The 19,004-nt window shown below is 39.4% G+C and overlaps 1 protein-coding gene across 3 annotated transcripts in view; it reads right to left on the bottom strand.

Moving 5' to 3' along the window:
- actr3b (actin related protein 3B) overlaps window positions 1–19,004 on the bottom strand; it is a 107,307-nt gene that overhangs the window by 53,835 nt on the left and 34,468 nt on the right. Inside the window, exons 2-5 of one of the 3 annotated variants that reach the window (XM_033044193.1) lie at window positions 17,528–17,583; window positions 11,349–11,473; window positions 8,011–8,121; window positions 581–676 (exon numbers count right to left, since the gene is read on the bottom strand). In XM_033044193.1, coding sequence (XP_032900084.1) covers window positions 581–676; window positions 8,011–8,121; window positions 11,349–11,473; window positions 17,528–17,583 — 388 coding nt within the window. The remainder of the gene's footprint in view (window positions 1–580; window positions 677–8,010; window positions 8,122–11,348; window positions 11,474–17,527; window positions 17,584–19,004) is intronic. The other 2 variants (XM_033044200.1, XM_033044210.1) reach the window with 2 other exon arrangements.

Below are 19,004 nucleotides of genomic sequence, written 5' to 3'. Positions count from 1 at the left end.
GGTTGAGGTTGTGAGGTTGAGGTGTGCTCCAAAAATCAAATTTGGCCTGTCGAGATTTTTATCAACCTTAACTACTGACCCATAATAATTAGCAGAGAAAGAAGCCTGTCACCCCATCTGTATAAGCCAGATTTGACTAAAAAGTGCAAGGGCAAATTCAAATGAAAATATACCTCTTCATTTGTGACCGTTCTAATTGTGTGTTCTCCCTCCACCCCAACCTACCCAACTGATGGCTTCAATTTCTCAACGCTCACAGAGGACATTGCATCAAGATGGGGAAAAAAACACTTTTAATGTTAACTAAATTGGTTTTTTGCTAGAACTTATTTTTCTTTGTTGGCTCCCCATCAATCAGCATACAAAATGCAAACACTACATCCAGCCAAGAAACCTGGCAAGCAAGCTGCTCCCGAGCTACTGCCAATGCCACAGTTTCCAACCATTGAAATGTGAGAAATTGCAATATGGACCACAATCAATTCCCTGCTCCCCCGATGAGATTGACGTCAAGAATTTGGCCCCTGACTGCGACTGCCGCTGCCCATGCAACCTTTGCTATTTGCAAGTTTTTTTTTACCTGGACTGCAATGTAAAGTCCTGGGACATTAAAGGATTCAAACATAATTTCAGCGAGGTACTCTCGGTTCTCTGGTGTGTTGAGAGGCGGTTCTGTCTGCAAAACAAAAAAGTAATAACTTTACATGCAAAGCTAATGCCTTCCATTGAAGAAATGTGTGCTTTCACCTCTGAAAAGACTTCAATAGTACTCCTTTAGATGACTCGACATAGTCCTTCATGCTTACTATTTTTAATCTCTTTATCTCCTTTGATTACAAATGTACTGCATTTTCTTCTTCGTGCTGAATAGCTTTTTCCATTTCTACAACCAACTTCTAAAAATCTCAAGCCTTCTATATTGATTCTCATGTTCCGAAGGAGTCTTCCAGCATCCATCTTATTCAAGAACAAAACTGCAGCTCCAAAACATACCCAAATTGCTTTTGCCCTTGGAAAAACACAAAGTGCCGGAGTAACTCAGCAGGCCAGGCAGCGTCCCTGGAGAACATGGATAGGACATTTCGGGTAGGAATCCTTTTTCAGACTGATTGCGAGGGAAGGGAGGGGGGTGAAAGCAAGAAGAGTGAAGGGGAAGAACAACGCATGGCAGGTCATCGGTAAACACAGGCGAAGAGGGATTGATAGGCAGGTGGTTGGGTAAAAGCCAGAGATGAAACACACAAGATGTGAGACAAAAAAGATTAGAGTTGCAAATTTTGAAACTTGAGGATTAACAATGAGCGAATTGTTGAGGAATGTAGGGGGACGGGAGGGGATAGGTGCAAGGTCAGCCAGGACTCACAGGAGGGCAAGAAAGAGGAGGTGGTTTCAGGGGTGAGAAAGTTTATGGGGTGAAAGGGGAGGAGGAGTGTTTTGTAGAGGTTATCTAAAATTGTAGAATTCAATGTTCATAGCGTTGGGTTGTAAACCCCAACCCCACCCCCCACCCCCCCCCCCCCCCTCCCTCCCCCAAATCATTCTGAAGAAGGGTCCCAACCTGAAACATCACCTATCTATGTCCTCCACGGACGCTGCCTGTTCCGCTAATTTACTCCAATATTTTGAGTCTTTCCTTGGTAACCCAGAATCTGCAGTTCCTTGTTTCTGCCTCTTTGCTCTTTCCAGGCCTGGCAGTTATTGAAATTAACATGGTGGAGTTTAATATCTATTATTTTATATCATCCTCAATCAAAAAGTTTACCAGTTCTCTTTCACAATTTCAGCCTTGCTTTCTCCTAAAACCTTGCCACCAGTGGCTCAATATTTTTGCTTCTATGATCACATAGTGCCCTCCATGTTTGGGAGAAAGACCCATCATTTATTTATTTGCCTCTGTACTCCACAATTTGAGATTTGCAATTGAAAAAAATCACATGTGGTTAAAATGCACATTGTCAGATTTTAATAAAGGCCATTTTTACACATTTCGGTTTCACCATGTAGAAATTACAGCAGTGTTTATACATAGTCCCCCCATTTCAAGGCACCTTAATGTTTGGGATACAATGTCATGTAAATGAAAGTAGTCATGTTTTGTATTTTGTTGCATATCCTTTGCATGCAATACCTGCTTGGTCTGCAATTTATGGACATCACAAGTTGTTGGGTGTCTTCTCTGGTTATGCTCTGCCAGGCCTGTATTGCAGCCATCTTTAACTTATGCCTGTTTTGGGAGCTAGCCCCCTTCCGTTTTCTCTTCAACATATAAAAGGCATGCTCAATTGGGTTCAGATCGAGTGATTGACTTGGCCACTTAAGAATTTACAATCTTTTAGCTTTAAAAAACTCCTTTGTTGCTTTAGCAGTATGTTTGGGATCATCGTCTTGCTGAAGAATGAACCGCAGGCCAATGTGTTTTGAGGCATTTGTTTGAACTTGAGCAAATAGGATGTGTCTATACACTTCAGAATTCATTATGCTACTACCATCAGCAGTTGTATCATCAATTAAGAGAAGTGAGCCAGTACCTTCAGCAGCCATACATGCCCAGGCCACAACACCCCCAACCATCGTGTTTCACAGATAAGGTGGTATGCTTTGGATCTTGGGCAGATACTTCTCTCCTCCATACTTTGCCCTTGCTATCACTCTGATATAAGTTAATCTTCGTCTCATCTGTTCACAAGACCTTTTTCCAGAACTGTGCTTGGTATTTTAAGTACTTCATGGCAAATAGTAACCTGGCCATCCTATTTTTGAGGCTAACCAGTGGTTTGGATCGTGCATTGTATCCTCTGTATTTCTGTTCATGAAGTCTTCTGCGGACAGTGGTCATTGACAAATCCACACCTGAAGAGTGTTTCTGATCTGTCGGACTGGCGTTTGGGGATTTTTCTTTATTATAGAGAGAATTCTTCTGTCATCAGCTGTGGAGGTCCTGCCAGTCCCTTTGAGATTAGTAAGTTCACCAGTGCTCTCTTTCTTCTTAATAATGTTCCAAACAGTTGATTTTGGTAAGCCTAAGGTCTGGCTGATGGCTCTAACAGTTTTATTTTTGTTTCTCAGTCTCATAATGGCTTCTTTGACTTTCATTGGCACAACTTTGGTCCTCATGTTGATAAACAGCAATAAAAGTTTCCAAAGGTGATGGAAAGACTGGAGGAAAGACTAGGTGCTGAGAGCTCTCTTATACCTGCATTAAGGAGGCAATTAAACACACCTGAGCAATAAAAAAACATCTGTGAAGCCATGTGTCCCAAACATTATGGTGCCTTGAAATGGGGAGGGGGGGGGGACTATGTACAAACACAGTTGTAATTTCTACATGGTGAAACCAAAATGTATAAAAATACCCTTTAATAAACCCTAACCCTAATGTGCGCTTTAACCACATGTGATTTTTTTTCTATTTCAAATCTCAAATTGGGGAGTACAGAAGCAAATAAATAAATGATGGGTCTTTGTCCAAAATATTATGGAGGGCACTGTAGCTCAGTGTCTTAGGGTTGTGGGTAATGCCCCTGTCCCACTTAGGAAACCTGAACAGAAACCTCTGGGGACTTTGCGCCCCACCCAAGGTTTCCGTGCAGTTCCAGAGGTTGCAGGTGGTTGCCAGAGGTTGCAGATAGTGGACGCAGGTAGGGAGACTGACAAAAACCTCAGAGAAGTGCATGTTGATAATACGTTATGGCCATAATCAAAAGATATCCAGAAGCAGTCTTCCAGGATAGGGAAATCCAGAACTAGAGGGCACAGGTTTGGAAAAGGGAGAAACTGAAAGGAGATCAGAGGATGGTGAGTATTTGGAAAGAGCTGCCAGAGGAGAAAGTAGAGGCAGATACAATGACAACTTCTGAAAGGCATTTGGACAGGAAAGGAACAGAGGGATACTGGTGCATTTTGCTGGTGCATTGGGAATAAATAAGGCGGATTAAATATTAGACTCATTGTCAATGAATCCGAAGTAAAAAGGTGGCCAATTGGGTAAGCTTTAATGTCACTGAGCGACGGATAAAAACAGGAGCTTTCACAAAACCTTTCTGCAATACAGGTAGAGAAAAGTTATAACAAAACAAAAATCAGCTCGTGATGATATCTGGAACAAAGATACTTCATGCAAGTACAAACATCATAACAATGGTTATTAAATAACAACAATCCATCATATGGTTTACTAGATATCTATCTTCACTTATCAGTACCAGCAATCTTCTGCATTGCTTTAGATTTCTCCTGCAAGTGCTGTTTTTTTCCCCATAATCGTTCTTTATTTTCCCTTTCTTTCATGCTCCCTAAATCTGTTCCCTGACCTCTGGCCCAGCTACGTTCTTCAATCCACACAGTCAATTCCCTTGTTATCATTGTGGAGAGAGAACATATTAATGGATTATAATATCAATTTGCTTTATCTTCAGCTACCACTCATTTGTACCTTAAGCAATTTCAAAACTGACAAAACAATTCATAATAATTAAGCCACAACAGAAATAAATGAAGGAAATACAAATTTTAGTGGCAGGTTAGACGGTGTTCATCTAATAAATTTATACATTGAAAACTGAAATCAGAGATTTATATGTCTGAAGTCAAGGCAAATTATTTATTTCAAATCAAAGCACAAAATGTGAGTGTCAGCAGCATCTGAGGAAAAACAATTAACATTTTGAATCTGGGGGGCCTTCAACAGATATATGAAAGAAAGAAATACAAGTTGGTTTTCAATATCATGGAGCACATGAAATTGGAAACAGTAGACCAGCTGGTCCTGAAGCCGACCACACTATTCAATATGATCTTGGCTGAACTGCCTCAGGTCTCATCTCTTCTGTGCAAAGTATCCATAGCTCTCAATTCCCTGATCTTGGAAAGGGGAAATAGCTGGTAGAAAGAGTGGAGAGAGAAAGGGATGACGCAGGAGCTGGCAAGCAATAAGTGGATTCAGTTGAGGAGGGGTTGATGGCAGGTGGAGCCCAATGGCGGAGGAGGGGTAGAGATAGTGATGGAGGCTAGGAGGTGATGTAGAGACAACAAAGGGCTAAGAATTATGAAATCTTATAAGAATAAGAGCTTTTCCAAGGACCCGTGCTCTGTCCGCAATGTCTGTCTTGACCTCTCAGTTGCAAACCCTTTCAACTCCCCTCCCCATTCCCACACTGATTTTCTTTTCTCGGTCTCCTCCACTACCACAGTGAGGCCAAACTCAAGTTAGAGAAATAGTACCTCATATTCTAACTGGGTAGTCTACAAACCAAAGATATCAACACTAAATTCCTCAATTTCAGGTAGCTCCCACTGCCATTCACGTACTAATTTCTTTCCATACCCTCCCTGCAGCTCATTGTTTTCTGAAGAAGGATCCCAAACCAAAACATTTCCAATCCATGTTCTTCAGGGATGCTGCCTGTCCTAATGAGTTACTCCAGCACTGTGTTTTTTTTGTAAACCAGCAAAAAAACACAGTTTCAACAGTTTCCTTGTTTCGACCCAATATCTCTCCCTCCCGCATCTGGCTTCACTTCAAATATATAGCTCCCGCAACTAAGCCTCAAAACTCCATGAGAAGCAATCTCCATCCTCCTCTATCCCTGATCTGATCTATCATGGACCCGCACCATCCTTCCTCCGAAATGTTCATCCCTTCCATCAGAATCCCATCCCTTCCACTTCTTTCCCTCTTCTCCTGATTACTTTCAATCTGAAGAAGGGTCCCAACCCGAAATGTCACCAATCTTTTGTCTCCAGAGACCCGCTGCCTGACCCGCTGAGTTACTCTAGTACTATTAATGGAATGTTGCAGATCACCACTTGTACTACCATTAATTCTTTCTAGTTGTATCATGTGTTTTTTTATCATCTCTTATTTTACAATCTTGCAGAATTCTAGGTGTAATTTATGTATAAATTATGTTTATGTGTTTGAGTCGATGTGCCTGTGATGTTACTGCAAGCTAGATTTTCATTATACCTGAACCTCACCGTACTTATGCATTTGACAACAAATGCAATAGGGGTTTGAAAACCGGAGCAATATAGACTCCAAGAATTAATGAATCAACTTAATGGCTTATTGATCTTGAGCCTGGCTCCACTTGTACCATCAAAGAGCAAAAGGTTGCAAATACTGGTTATTTGAAATTAAAATCAAAGATTCCTAGAAATACTTTTTAATGTTGTTTTTCATGGAAATGTTTTAATATTTTCACCAGTTTTTACGAAAAGTCAACCACCTGATATATAAACGTTTTTCTCTCCACAGATGCTACCTGACCTAAGCATTTCCAGCACAAATACGAAGACTTTGTTCCTGTCATAGAATGCTCCATATGAAAAATTGTGTTAAGTTTCAATTGCCAGATATCAAAATGGGTGCAATAGACAGGAGATGACGTGTAGAATCAATAGAATAATGAAATAAATTGGTTAGATTTTAATAATGAGAAAAAAATTATGGTGAGGAATCTAGAACATGAAGGTATGACCTTGATATTCTAGTCAGATCATTTGGGAAATGTAGATTTTAGCACATGCAGACTTGCATAGTCTATTCATAAAAGCAATGGTTGCAGTTAAATTGTGGCTTCCAAGACAGGGATCAATTATTTGTTTTATTCTTTAAGGCATTATGGATAAAAGGTAGATCAATAAGGTTAAGCTGCAGATCAATTAAGATCTAAATGAACAGTGGGACTGGCGCAAGGAGCAGAATGACCTGCATCTGTTTTTATCTTTTCATATGGATGCCTTTGGAGCTCAGTTTATCTTCATCACAGCTTGACAAGCTGGAACATGCATAATTCAGGAGCTGCTTTACCACATCAAGATGGGGGTGTAATTGCCACTTGATAAATTTATCCTGGAGCGCAAGAGGCTGAGGGATGATCTTTTGAAAAGTATATAAAATCATGAAAGGAATAGATAAGGTGAATACACAGTCTTTTATCCAGGGTAGGAGAATCAAGGACCAGAGGATATAGGTTCAAGATGAGAAGGAAAATATATAATAGGGACCCGAGGGTCAATTTGGTGGGTAATGTATGATCTGCCAGGGCTCTCGACGCGAGTCGTCACCTATTCACGTTCTCCAGGGATCCTGCCGGACCTGCTGAGTTATTCCAGCACTTTGTGTCCTTTTGTGTATTCACCAGCATATGCAGTTCTCTGTTTCTACAGGGAGAAATGGGATTACTTTAGATGGGGTACATTGGTCAGCATGGCTGAATTGGACCAAAGGGTCTGTTTCCTTGCTGCATGGCTCTATGGCTCCATGACTGACAGTTTGCAACATAATCAAAAAAATACACCAGATTGTGGCAAAACATAACAGTATAGAAATTTGGTGGTTAAATTACTGCACTGATATTCAATATGAACCATTAATCCGGAGATGTTTAAATCCAAGTGCTGCAACTAAGCAATTTAAATTCAAATAAATCTGGAATTAAAAAAGAGAGACATGAGAGACTGTGTATGCTGGAATCTTAAGCACCAAACAAAGTGCTATATGATGAAGGGTTCCAACCCAAAATGTTATCTGTCCATTTCCCTCCACAGATGCTGCCTGGCCTGCTGAGTTCTTGCAGCACTGTTTTTTTTGTGCTGCAAGAACATCACTAATGCCCCACAGGAAAATAAATCTGCCAATCTTACACAGTATGGATAACATTTGTTTTCGGATCCATCAAAGTAGTTGACTCTGAAATGGCCAAGTAAACATTCAGTTCATTGAACAAATGCAAATGAGCAATAATGCTAGTCTTGGCATCTACATCCCATGAACAAATAAATTTAAACCAAATTAATTTCATAAATATTAATATAATTAGGTAATTTTCAATGGCTAGCTTGCCTCAACCCCTCCATAGCTTTGATTCAATATTGAATTGTCCACTTGGCTACTTCCTTGAACACTCGATGGCTAGAAATAATGCAGAATATGCACATAACATCTGCAATCGTAAAGGAACAGTAAAATATGATAATTGGATACTAATATTCCAGCTGTATTACTACCATTAAAAAGTGATGATCTTCAGGTTCTGCCCGCAGATATTTGAATATCACATGTTCCATAAACCTTTCCATTAGATCCCAATCTTCAACTATACCATGTCGAATGGGCCACTAGAAATTTGAAAAGAAATCCATTGTCAGTTAAGCCTTTTTCACCTCTTGTGCACCTGCATTTAATATTAAACATCGTTTTTGTTCAACAATTTTTCAATGTCAATTCCGGAAATCTTCACAACTTCACAATACATGAACAGAAATAAAATTAATTCTCTTTGACACATTATGCAGCAGGCATACTAATCAAATAAGAATTGTAATACACCTCCGCAATGTTTTGTACATGTCTTGCAAATAGACAACATTATTACAGTTAATTACTTATTTGAATAAGAATTTTTGTCATAAAATTAAAAAAAATAACATTCTTAAGAGCACAACCGCACATAGAAGCGGGTAGATTATATAACAGTGTACATATAATAGTCTTTCTCATCGATGAATGATGTTCTTCAAATGCCATGGGGACAACATAAAGAAAAACAATGGCTCATATTGTATGATCACATGGGTTGGCCAAAAGGACCTTTCCTTCTTACTCCTATTTGTACATATAATAAGCCTTCAATCCATGTTGCTTCCAAAGGGATAAAGAAGTGTTAAAAAATAAACCTGAGGATTCCTGAGGCAATCTCCAAATAAATATACACTGAGGGAATTGTGTCAATACAGCTACAGAACCAAAAATTATTTCTTTATATATAAGTTGACAGGTTATGCATTTGAAGTGAGTTTGGAGAGCTTCTTCGTTTCCCATGCCAATGAAGTAAGGTGAGATTCCTGAAGTCACATGAGATACGAGCTGCTGTGGTGGATGTTTATGTCTATTTTTTATTTAGATGTGTGTCTTGTCTCTTATTCGATATGACTGCATGGCAAACCAAATTCCTCGTATGTTGCAAAACATACTTGATTAATAAATTACGGTTTTGATAATCAGAGGTAGACTTGTTTAATCAATGTTCCAGTCCTTCATAAGTTCATAAGTGATAGAAGCAGAATTAGGCCATTCAGCCCATCATGTCTACTCCGCCATTCAAACATGGCTGATCTATCTTTCCCTCTTTACCCCATTCTCCTCCCTCTCCCAATAACCACTGACACCCATAGTAATCCTTGCACCAAACAATTACATGGACTTAAAAGTATTAAAATAACAGGTTTTGGAATTAATAGAATTTTTTGTCTTTAATATGTTTATGGATTTCAGGATAGCAAATATGAAATTCAGAGGTAACAGAAGGAAATTTAGACTATGTCAGCAATGTTCAGAAAGGGTTTAAGAAGTGAGATCTGCACAAAATTGGATTTAATGTTCGAAAATGGACTTCAAAACTGTGTAAATCAACATTTCAGGACAAAGGAAGAACATACCCTGTATAGCTAAAATTGTAGGGGAGGAAGACTGTAGCAAAATATAAGGATATCATAATAAATGTACAGAATACATTTGTAAATGACAAATAAACCTCTCTAAAATCAAGTGGAAGGCCTGTGTACTTTGTTGGAAAATAGTTTTAAAGGATAGAGATCCTAAAGAATATAGAGGCCTAAAGAAAATGCAGACAAAAACATGCTTTTCTGTGTTATATTTCTGTTTAAAAAAGACATCCCAATGTAGGGAAGACAGACGTCCCATTATATTGGGATTTCTGAGATTGTAAAGCCTTTGCTGCCGCATTTTGGATTCTAAAAGGATGAATAGTTAACCTAGTTTTTACCTCACACTCGCGAGTGATCGGAGTCCAGTAAATGTTGTGCAGATGTTGCAGTCCAATAAATTTGCTAATTACTGAATAAAATGAATTTATCAGAGAGAAGTATCAAGGTAAGCACTTGAATTACCAAGGCATAGCAGCTATGAACCAAGTACTGGTAAATGGAATAATTATAGATGGATGTTTGATGGTTGGCATGGATATGGTGGGCAGAAGGGCCTGTTTCTAGTGCCATTAAGTCGCTATGGCTCTTTATAAGATAATGCACAGGCTTACAGCGTAGTTTGGAATAGAGCACATGTATGCACTGAATATGCCAAGAAATTTGGAATTGTTTGAGAGCCACCACCAACTGCCATCATAACAAGCAATATCCTTGGTCAATTCTACTTAATAAAGATAAGGCTTTGACTCCATCTCTCATTCAAGAGAGAAACAAACATTAGAAACTGCAGCCAGAGAAAACGAGAAAGAGTACTTTTTAAACAAGCATAAATGCTTGTTTACCTGGAGAACATGGATAAGTGATGTATCGGGTCAAAACGTCACCTCTCCGTGTTCTCCAGAGATGCTGCTTGACCTGTTGAGTGAATCTAGCACTTGTGTCCTTTTGTGTGAACCAGCATCCACAGTTCCTTGTTTCTAGATTTGTTTCTGCCACTTCCTCAAAACCATCTACCAGTTCTTCAAAAGACCTGCTTCACACATCGGTTGAACCGATGGGAACCACCTACATGCACATTGGTTAACTTTTATTGGGCCAGATTACATTTGCTTTCGGCCATTAATGATTAGTTATTTTAATGATATAAGTTTATTGAACAACTTTTAAATGTCTCCATGAGAAGCATTTACAAATGGTTTAAAGGCCTTTGACAGAGGCAAGGAATCAAAAGGACACTTTGGGTTTTCAGAAGCAGAGCCTCACAATAGAGCCTGTGGCCCAACCAGACGCAGTCCTGAAAAGTCTATGAGTCATACTTTTGAGTCATACTGTTGTGAGAATGATAACACGGCAAAGGGCAAAACATTAAGAGATTCAGTGGGCTTGTAGAGAAGAACCTACTGAGGCAGAAGAGCACCTTTGTTTACTTAGAACCTTCCCGTTCATCAAATTCCTGTATCAGGATTTGTTTGCAACCTGGAGACACAAGAGACTACAGATCCTGGAATCTGGAGGAAAAAACAAACTGCTGGAGCAACTCAGTGAGTCAGGAAGCATCAGGGGAAGAAAATGGCCTGTCAATATTTTAGGTCACAAATCTTTCTTCAAAATAATTTTCAGTAGTAGATCTTGAAATACAAGTGGTAGGAGGCATCAATGAGCCCTTTATTCTCTTATTGGAATTAAACAGACCACTGTTTGTCATACTTCCTTCCCAACACTGAGAGTTTCATTTAAGCCACGGAAAAAAGAAAATTTGCACACAAAGGATTTTCTGCCTCTGATTTGTGTCGGACATTAGTAATCTTTTGGCTTACAACTTTTAAAAACAAAAGCAAGATATTTAACTTGTATCCTGCAATGTAACGGCAGCAAGGTAAACAAAATATTTGAATTACCTTTGTGGCATACGTAGGTTTATCTACAGCATCATCTCCTATATAAAAGTCTAGATCTTCCATTCCCCGCAACAGTCTTCGTTGCGCATAGTCACCTACCTTGGCTGATTCTTTGATAGCTATGCCTGGTGAGATACAACACGCAGAGGGTCAATATGAACCTGCATGCAATCAATTATATCCATTTAAATAGTGTTACAGTATCACTGTTATTGCAATTTGACATCCTCTTAAAAATCTAACGGTTCGAGGTAACTATGGCAACTAATGTACATGAGTGCTGGATACATTTTATCTTGTTTGTTCAGTTCAGGGGAATAAAATGCAAATCCACTGAAGGAAGAGTTTTCACAAATAGGAACTGGGGGCGTAAAAGCCACTTAACTGGACCCCATCAATAACAATAAATCCCATGTCAAAATTTGCCAAATTAGTTTTTCAAGAAATAGACGAAGAAAAATGAAAATTCCAAGGGTAAAATCTGTGTAATAAATTTTAAATGTAGCTAAACACCCACATAAAGTGAAAAAAACCCCAAACTGAATGCATAGCATGATATTAGCAGATAAATGCTATTCAGCCCATCGGGGGCACTAACCCATCCAATTTGCCTCACTTCCTGACTGTGTCTCCATAACTTTCCTTAGATAGACACAAAGTGTTGGAGTAACTCAGCGGGTCAGGCAGCATCTCTGGAGAAAATTAATAGGTGACATTTTGGGTCGGAACCCTTGTTCAGGCTGAAAGTAGAGGTGGGGGAATAAACTGGAGGCGAGAAAAGGCCAAAACAAACCAGGGCCAACAACAGATGACGTCAGGAATAGTGGAACCCATTATGTCCCATTGTTAACAAGAGGGAAACAAGGATGCGACCAGTAGAACTGGTAGGAGGACTAGGGTGTGGGAGGGGGGAATTTTTACAGCAATAAATCCACTTCCATGATCCATTAGACACAGCATTCTAGATCATGGCTATGTGATTTGTAAAATAAAATCTTAAGTTGTCTCTAAACCTTTCACCTACTGCCTCAAATGTGCAATCCTCTGTCACTTCAAATAGTTCCTCAATGTTCGCTCTGCCAAAATTACTCAAGATTTTGTATACCTTCATCAAAGTTTTTCCATGAAGAGCAACCACAATTTCTCAAGTCACTGCACACAACTGCAATCACACATTCCCAATATGAGTTGAGCAGATATTTGCAGCTTATCCAATATCCTAACATTTTGATAAATGTGGAGACCAAAGCTGAACACATTGCCCCAAATGGAGTTTCATTCCTGTTTTTTATAAAGATTCAACGCACTTCCATGTATTTGTACTCATCGCCTCTCTAAAAATCCATGGGGCCCTTATGCTTTATTAATAAACATATTAATAAACATTAATATTAATAATAAACATATTAATTTAAAAAGCATATTAATAAATGTGCCCTGCCACCCTCAAAGATTTTTGCACATATATTGCCATGAGTTTGGCAACCACAATGTGTAAGCATTTTGACTAGTAAAAGAGAGATTGAAGATGAGGCACATTTTTTGCAAGGATAATGGTCTAAAAAATGTGGGGGGGGTTTTCCTCAAAAATCTAGTGATGGCGGATTTTAAATCAAAGCTGATCAAAAAGCTGAAGAATGTAACACACCAGCTGATTACATTTTGCTCTTAAATGGAAACAAGTCAGTCAAAATTGCAATCAGAAAGGAATCAAAAGATTAATAATACAAGGCAGAAGCCACAGAACTCTAAGATTTCAGCTCCAGGTTGGTAGGGAACATTAGGGTGGCACAGTGGCGCAGCTGATAGAGCTGTTGCCTCACACAGCGCCAGACACCTAGGTTCGACCCTGGCCTCGGGTACTGTCTGTGTGGAGTTTGCACATTCTCCCTGGGACTGTGTGGATTTTCTCCAGTTGCTCCAAATTCATCCCACATCTCAAAGGCATGTGGATTTATAGATTAATTGTCCTCTGTAAACTGTCCCTAGTGTGTAGGGAGTGGATGACAAATTGGGATAACATAGAATTTAAATTATCAATGGTCGGCATGGACTCAGTGTGCCGAAGGGCCTGTTTCCATGCTGTACAGCTAAACTAAACTAAACAAATGATGGGATCTAAAGACGCATAGTGCTGGAGTAATTCAGCAGGTAGGACAGCATTCTTGGCAAATCTGGATAGGTGACGTTTCGGGTCAGGGAATTATGAGAGATTTGTTGGAATGGGAAAGGTGTGGATAGCCATAATATTTGTGACAAATGAAATCTCACGGATTTCTCACACATGTGATCATGATGAAGATGGAGTAGGTAAAGAGGGCAGTACACAAATATTATTTGTGCAGAGAAGCTGGTTATCATCTTACATTCATCATTTCTGGATAATTGTAAATAATTCTAGTGACAAAGCATAACCACAAGATGCTGAATGTGATGAAGACAAATCTATTGATGGTTCTGTTAACTTTCTGCTGAAGATAACAGCTTGTATATATAAAAGCACCTTGAATGCAGCTAAATCTCTCAAACAATTTCACGGGTTTTAGTCAAAATTTGCCACCATGCCACACAGATAAATATTAGAGCAACATTAGAAGTTGCAAAGCTTGCTGAACAGAAAAGGATTTCAAAGATTTATCTTAAAAGAGAAACAAGAGGGAGGGGCACAAAGGAAATTACAGGTGGAGTTCCAGATCTTAGGGCCCAAACAGCTGAAAGATAAACAACGAGGAGTGGAGCATTGAAGGAAAAGACACAAAGATATGGAGCAACTCAGCTGGTCAGGCAGCATCCCTGGAGAACATGACATTTCGGGTTGGGGCTCTTCTTAGGAGCAATGAAGAGACTGGAAATGGAGGGTCCAAATATCTAAGTGTGTTGTAGGCCCGAAGTATTTAAAAAATAATGAAGGAGTTGCTTAACCAAGAACCATAACAAGCACGCTGCTGAGGGTACTAGGTGCAAGAAAATTTTATATGACTTGTTTACAGAGGTAAAAGTGGAATAACTTTCGCCTATATTGCTTGGACTTCGGGAGCAAAGATGAGAAGTGTACTCTGTGGAAATGCTCTTCGTGGGGCCAAACTATGTAAGGAATGTGTCCTCACCAATCAGTAACTGCGGTAATGTCATATGAATTTGTGGGATCAGTTGTCACTCCACCAAGGATTCAGTACTGTCAATGCCACATTTGGCTTCCAATAGAAAACTTCCAATTTACTCTGTCTGTTATTACAAGTTAAAAATATTCCATTATATCACACGATGTAATGGAATATATGTTTATCCTCCTAGATCCCTTCATTTGTATCCAAACTGACACACTTGAAAGGGACCAAATTTATTCTCCTTCAGTACCTTGGCAGCCTTCAGCCAAATAGCTCTTCTCAACCTGCACCACTGTAACATCATATGTATTTCCTCTGGCTACAGGTACATGGTGCATGCTAACTGTCCCTAGTGTGTAGGGAGTGTATGTTCCAAAGTCCTGATGGAAATTTATGCGCTTGATTTCAGGTATTGATGCCGCAAACTGTGCCAACCTGCTGCCAAAAATACTCTTTCCCAATGGCATCATTCCAAGCAAAGAAATCGATACCATGCTCTTGGAAATCAGATTATAACTATCAGATGATTTGTCAGGTACTCTTAAACTATCTGATAAAATAACAGATATTGCAGCAAGTGACCCAAGATTCAAAAAGTAGGCTTATTTTACTTTCTTAGTAAATGATTGAAATTTAAGAACAGCAATAATTGTGAATCTGGTATGTAAAGATCTCATCGTTTGCCAAATAATGATTTCCTGGAATGGTCCAGACATTGTGTTTAAAAAAAAAGGACATTATTTTAAGAACATATTCACGGAAAGACCAAATAAATTAAATCCTGTTGAGAAACTCCAAATGAAGGAAACTTCAAGCCCATATTTAAAACTCTGATTATAGCTCTCTTGAAGCGAACTAATTTATTGGTTGAGAACGATGGTGCAGTGGTTAAGTTGCCGGATCGCTGGTTTAGATGCGAGTTCAAATCCCACCATTGAGGCCAGGGACTTAATATTCATATGGGTGGCACAGGGACACAGTGCTGCTTCCAGCGTCAGAGACCCTTGCTCGATGCTAACTACTGATGTTGTCTGTACATTGTTTGTACGTTCTCCCTGTGACCAGGTGGATTTTCACCGAGTGCTTCGGTTTCCTCCCACATTCCAGAGACGTGCAGGTTTGTAGGTTAATTGGCTTTTTGTAAAATTGTCCCTAGTGTGTAGGATAGAACCAGTATATGGGTAATCGTTGGTCAGTGCGGACTTGTTTCCATATATCTCTAAATGCAAACTAATTAAAATTATTGATGGATTATTAATTGTTGTACACCATGTAGTATTTGGTTATTCTGGGACAAATCATAATCAGACAACTGTTGCACCATTAGCAGCATTTAATGGAAGGAAAGCATTGGTGAAGTTTAAAAAGTAATCTCTATCTAGAAGGCGGGGGGAGAAACGACGAAAGAGAAATTTGATTTGGTCAATCCATACTGCACATTGAGTATACGAGATAGTTATATATCATAGAGGGTGGAGGTGGGTGAAGGATGGAAGGGAGGAGCGGCGGCAAAATATTTACAAGAAAATATTGAGGAAACATAGAAAATATTGCCAAAGTCAGAACCTTTGTTCTTTACAAATCTTTGGGGGTGAATTTATCTTGAATGATATATTAAATAGCTCTCGTCAAAACTGCAGCCTGTATTACACTTTTCCAACATTTGATTTGGCACATAAAAGAGCCCTGTAACCATACAGAATATGAACGTTTTGTTAGTAGGCTAATTGACCACTATATACTAGTGTAAACAGATTGCAGGAAAATTGGAGTCAAGTTAATAGGCACATGACAGAAACTAGGTACGGGAAATTAAATGTGTGAATAGGACTGCTGGGAATGTTCTTACAACCAGCAATGACTTGACGGAGAAAATGGCCTCCTTCTATGTCATAAGAAAATATGCAAGATGTGACTTAATTTTATAGTTCAAGCTTCCTTCTCAAAAAGCAGATTAGTGAACCTGAGGAGTTTTTAATGACAATCCAGTAGCATCATGATCAGCTTTACTAATGCAAACTTTTTATTCCAGATTTTCTTAATTCCTGGGATTCAAAGTTTCAAATTGACAGAGGGATCAATGGTCCATGGCATCTACTGACTATCAGAATGATCAAAGAATATGGCGAGCAGATTATTATTACCTGTTTCTGAGCAGCATTGGTTAAGGTAGGAGAACAAATGTGCTTCTTTCTGCATACAGTAACTTAATCAACATTCCCATTGCAGTGGAATACCAACGGAGTCAAAAGCTGGGACCTGCAAATTCTAACTCCCTTTTATTTTATGGCAATTTTCTGGGAACCACAGTACAATGTTGTGCCATACCATCATGGAATTCTCTGAAAGATATTACTAATGCAAACTCATATTTAAAGTTAAAGATGATAGGATGGCACGGTGGTGCAGCAATAGAGTTGCTTCCTTACAACCCTAGAGACCCGGGTTTGATCCTGACTATAGGTGCTATTAATACGGAGTTTGCACATTCTCCCCGTGACCTGCGTGGGTTTTCTCTGGGAGCTCCATGTGATTTAGCTGGGTAAAATTATAAATTGTCCCTGTGTGTAGGAAGAAACTGCTGATGCTGGTTTAAACCGAAGATAGACACAAAATGCTGGAGTAAATCAGCGGGACAGGCAGCATCTTTGGAGAGAAAGAATGGGTGGCGTTTCGGATCGAGACCCGGGCTCGACCCGAAATGTCACTCATTCCTCCTCTATAAATTGTCCCTAATGTGTGCAGGATAGTGTTCGTTTGCAGGGATCACTGGTGGCGCGGACTGAAGGGCCTGTATCCATGCTGTATCCGTAAACTAAACTAAGCTAAAACTAAATGATAGGAATTAAAAGAGGTCAGCGATGGTCACAGAAAGGCACCAAACACATTATGAACGTGAAGTCAAAAACTCAACTAATATAACATATACAACTACCACAAGCATTTCAGGTAACATTTATAAATGTTCATACTTCCCCCCTAGATGAAAAAAAATGTTTCATGTCATTAAACTGGGATAAAACTGCAAAATCCAACTGAAAATATTTTTAAAAGGTTATTCATAGTACTCACAAGAAGGAATGATGAACTGTGGTTCTGTGTTACCTGCATAGCCAAGCTTTGTATATCTGAGGGGAAGACAGGGGAGACAGGGAGCGGGGAAGAGAGAGAAAAAAAAGACACATCTTCAGAGTTTATCTTTCATATAAGCATATTTATTAAGAGGGAATGTCTCCTTTCACTATGTTTTCATAGGAAACGATTTGATAGCAGAAGGGACTTTGAAACTATTCAAAGTTAACAGAAAAATTACCTCTGCAAAATGGCATGAAAAATCTTTCCTTAGTCTTTTAATTCTTTGTGATTTATATGTGTTGTCATATTATTGTTTTAATACAAAGTACAATAAATGTAATAAAAAATTGGAATTTTTACAATTTCTGGCATATAATCTTCTTGTGACCAAAGCACAGAATAGTTAGTAATTATTTGAAAACATTAACTTTAGTTTAGAGATACAGCACGGAAATAGGCCCGTCAGCCCACTGAGTCTGCACGGACCAGCGATCCCGCAAATTAACACTGTCCTACACACACTAGGGACAATTTTACATTTATACCAAGCCAATTAACCTACAAATCTGTACGTCTTTGGAGTGTGGAAGGAAACCAGAGATTTCAGAGAAAACCCACACAGGTCACGGGGAGAACGTACAAACTCCGTACAGACAGCACCTGTAGTCAGGATCGAACCCGGGTCTCTGGCGCTGTAAGGGGCTGTCTGGAACTTTCTGTAGATCCTTAACTAACTTTGTATTTAGACATGAAAATGTTGCCTTTCTTTTCACAGTGGAAATTGCCACTTTAAAATAGAAGTGTGCTGAAACAGGGAAGAGGGCAAGGCAGCGTCATTGAAGCTATTGAAGTCTGAAGGGAAGGTCAATGTGTCTTCTTCTCATGCAGTATTCAGGATGACTAGTTTCCACTCTAGTTCTCTGGATTCTTAGGTGACTGCTAAGGAAAACATGGGACTGACACAGATGTGGCAGGAGATGCTTGCTAGAACAGGCAAATGGGTAGTTTGGAAGGTCATGGAGCATAGAACAGTACAGCACGGGAACAGGTCGTTCAGCCCACAATGACTGTGCCAAACAAGATGTCAAGATAAACTAATCTCATCTGCCTGCACATTACATATCCTTCCTGTAAAGGGGCGACCGGAATGGCACCAAATGTGGCCTACTAAAGTCCTAGAAAGCTGTATTAAGATTTCCTGACTCTTATACTCAATGTCCCCACCAATGAACGCAATTGCCTTCATTACCAGGACAAGGTCATGCACTCCTTACCCAATTTTCACTTGGCTGCTGTGTGCTACCAATGCAAGGGCTAAAGGCTCGCAAGACCAAACCAAATGCTCCTTCTCCACTCCGAGTCATCACGGCTCAAGACTTCCAAGGAGCCAGTGGGAATATTGTATCATTTACATGAAGATTTTGAGTCTATCCTTGGAGCTTTTCCTCTGTCAGCTTGGTAATCTCTCCCATTA

Source organism: Amblyraja radiata, chromosome 2, assembly GCF_010909765.2.
Source record: "Amblyraja radiata isolate CabotCenter1 chromosome 2, sAmbRad1.1.pri, whole genome shotgun sequence".
NCBI classification, from domain to species: domain Eukaryota; kingdom Metazoa; phylum Chordata; class Chondrichthyes; order Rajiformes; family Rajidae; genus Amblyraja; species Amblyraja radiata.
Note: the sequence above shows the minus strand (reverse complement) of the source record. Positions and strands in the feature narration are given on the sequence as shown.